The following is a 3138-nucleotide window of genomic DNA, read 5'->3' as shown; positions in this document are numbered from 1 at the left end:
AACTGTTCTTGGACTCGATTTTATATGGTTGACTGTTACTCTTTGTGTTCTGTTTGACAGAAAACTGAGTATCCAGCGTCCTATTTTATCAGTTATTCCCATTGACCTCATTTTGTGTGCTATCACTCCATGGTCAAATTTGTCGAATGCGTTTGTGAAATCCGTGTACTGTATACCACATCTGCATTCCCTTTTTCTTCTAATGCCTCAGTGATTTTGTCGTAATGGTCAAGTAGCTGTGAGAGGCATGATCTTCCCGCTGTAAATCCATGTTCGCCTGGATTGTAGAGATCATTTGTTTCCATGAAAGTAGTGACCTGACTCCTGATCAATATCTCAAATACTTTTATTATGTGGGACGTTAGTGCAACTGGTCTATAATACTTTGCCAGTGCTTTGCTCCCTCTCTTGTGTAGAGGGGCTATGTCTGCTGCTTTAAGCGCATCTGGTATTTCCCCCGTGTCCAATCTCTTCCTACTCACTATACTGAGTGCCTGTGCTAATGTCACTTTGCATTTCTTTATAAATATTAAATTCCATGAGTCTGGACCCGGGGCTGAGTGCATGGGCATATTGTAAAATTCTCTTTCAAAATGTTCCATGCTCGTGTTGATATTGGTTATATTTACAGGGGTTTGGATATCACGCATAAAGAAGTTGTCCGGATTTTTTACTTTCATGCTGTGTATCTGAGTGCTAAACATATCCTCATACAGCTTTTTTAGGATTTCACTAATTGTAAAATTAGTGTTATGATAAATTAGAAATTTGTCATCCTCAATGTATGAACCTTCACTAATACAAATAGGTCCAATATTGGCAGTGATATTTTCTTATGATTTTGCATAAATGAAGAAATATTTTGGGTTTTCCTTTATTTCTTGAATTGCTTTTTTGTCTAGTTGCCTCTCTTCAATCTGATATGAATGCTTCAGTCTCTGTTTTATTTCTACAATCTCCCTGTTTAAATTATTCCTTCTTTGTATGAAAAGTTGTCTGCTTAATCATTTCCGTTGTTTTTTTGTCTTTTTTTGTAGTGTCGCCTGCGTTTTCTTTCTACGTTGGACCTTTTTCTGGTTTTCCTCAAAGGAACATGTTTCAGACAGACTTCATAGGCTTCAGAAGTCTGTTTTTCTATTCTTTGTGTATGATGTTTATTACTTAGAACACATTCCCATTGAACGTTTGTAATTTCCCCATTTATTTTTGCCCAGTCTATCCTTTTATTATTATTATTAAAATTGGATTTATTGAATAACCCTTCTCACTTGTTGTTTCTCTTAGGCCTACTACCATTATTAATGTTAGTTTTCACTTCAATGTTGTCCGAGTACGTAGTGTTTGAGACAGTAATGTCGCTGATTAGCTCATCATTGTTTGTAAATATCAGGTCCAGCGTGTTTTCGTTCCTAGTTGGTTCTGTAATCTGCTGACTGGGCGAGAATTTGTCACAGAATCTCAGTAGTTCTCTGGCCTGTAGTTTGTTATTTCCAGGTTGATTTCCTGCTATAATGTTATTTTTACTGTTCTCCATTTTAAAATGGGCAGATTGAAGTCTGCAAAGAAGATAATATTTGGTACTGGGTTTGTTAAGTTATCAAGGATATTCTCTATTTTGTGGATTTGCTCAGTTAATTTCTCAACTGTTGCATCTTGCAGTTTGTATATTAAAATAATAATTAGATTCATATTTTCAACCCTGATTCCAAGTACCTCTACCACCTCATTAGTTGAGTTCAGGAGCATTGTTCATGCCAGTTCCTCTTTAATATACAGACCTACTCTTCCACCTGACCTTATTACTCTGTCACATCTATATAAATTATAATTTTGGATCCAGATTTCACTATCCATGTGGTCTTTTGTGTTGAATGATTTGCTCATTTAAATCATTCATTCATGATTTGCTCATTCAAATCATTCATTCATGATTTGCTCATTTATTTGATCATTCAAATATGAATGATTTCCCATATTGTGTGTGACTAATGGTGAGCTTAGGTAGTTCTACATTATAATGTAATTATACTGTACTGCACAGTTTATCATAACCCAAATTATCTTTATTTTTCAGTCCTGAGAAACGCTTTACAGCGATTATGTCCCTCATGTAATAATATCGTGAACATTAATCAACATGTCTGCAAGTGTGGCTATAGGCTTTTTGATGTCAAACGTAAAGCTCAGCCGGAAAGCCAGGCTCAGGCAAATATCAAGAGATCAGAAAAGAAAAAACATTTACCTGTTGTACATGGTAAGCTCACTTATATTTTTATTCACAATGTTTAATATGGAAATAAATAACATATAATTGATTAATTTAATTTTATTTAAAGGAAATATTTTACTCCCTTTCATATTGTTGTAAAGATTACCAACATATATTGTCAAATGAGCAATTTATGTCATCTGCATTTAAAATACAGCTTTCACACACTTCACGTATTTGTGTTGGATAATATCATTTTCCAGCTTTACATAGAATACTTTGTGTTCTTTATCTATGTTCAGATGAGTTGCATAAAAATGTGCAAGATTTACACCACCAAAAGAAATTGAAGGAGATTGAAGAAGAGATAACAAGGCTTCGAGCAATTTATAATTCCCAAAATAACAACCTAAAAAGGCGGACAATTATGTACACTGGCACTTCGTCTAGAAAAAGCAGAGCTTTAGGTATTAGTATTATTGTCAACAGTTAAATATAATCACTAACTGCTCTTAAATGTAATTATAAATAACTTGTTATAGTAATATATTTGTTTACATTTTTTTTTCTATTACTAGGCACACCATCAAATCCTTTCCCTTGCAGTCATGAAGTAATGAAGCCTCCAGTTTCTGTTGTAGACATTATACCCCAAAATATCAATGGTATGTTATCTAATTATTTTAGAGAGATACAAATATAAATGCATTGCCATAGTAACCAAGGACTAAGTTGCAAATACTGTACAGTGTGTGTGTGTGTGTGTGTGTGTGTGTGTGTGTGTGTGTGTGTGTGTGTGTGTGTGTGTGTGTGTGTGTGTGTGTGTGTGTGTGTGTGTGTGTATATATATATTTATATTTATATATATATTTATATTTATATATATATATATATATATTTATATTTTATATATATATATATATATATAT

The 3138-nt window shown here is 33.5% G+C and overlaps 1 protein-coding gene across 1 annotated transcript in view; it reads left to right on the top strand.

The window, feature by feature from the left end:
- Positions 1 to 269: 269 nt before the first annotated feature.
- The window catches only part of LOC123771802 (uncharacterized), a 6785-nt gene continuing 3916 nt past the window's right edge, over positions 270 to 3138 (top strand). The window contains exons 1-4 of the mRNA XM_069309787.1: positions 270 to 360; positions 2075 to 2254; positions 2512 to 2676; positions 2788 to 2874. Coding sequence (XP_069165888.1) covers positions 270 to 360; positions 2075 to 2254; positions 2512 to 2676; positions 2788 to 2874 — 523 coding nt within the window. The remainder of the gene's footprint in view (positions 361 to 2074; positions 2255 to 2511; positions 2677 to 2787; positions 2875 to 3138) is intronic.

The sequence above is a fragment of the Procambarus clarkii genome, chromosome 65, assembly GCF_040958095.1.
Source record: "Procambarus clarkii isolate CNS0578487 chromosome 65, FALCON_Pclarkii_2.0, whole genome shotgun sequence".
NCBI classification, from domain to species: Eukaryota; Metazoa; Arthropoda; class Malacostraca; order Decapoda; family Cambaridae; genus Procambarus; species Procambarus clarkii.
The sequence above is the reverse complement of the archived record's forward strand: the minus strand, read 5'-3'. Positions and strand labels throughout refer to the sequence as shown.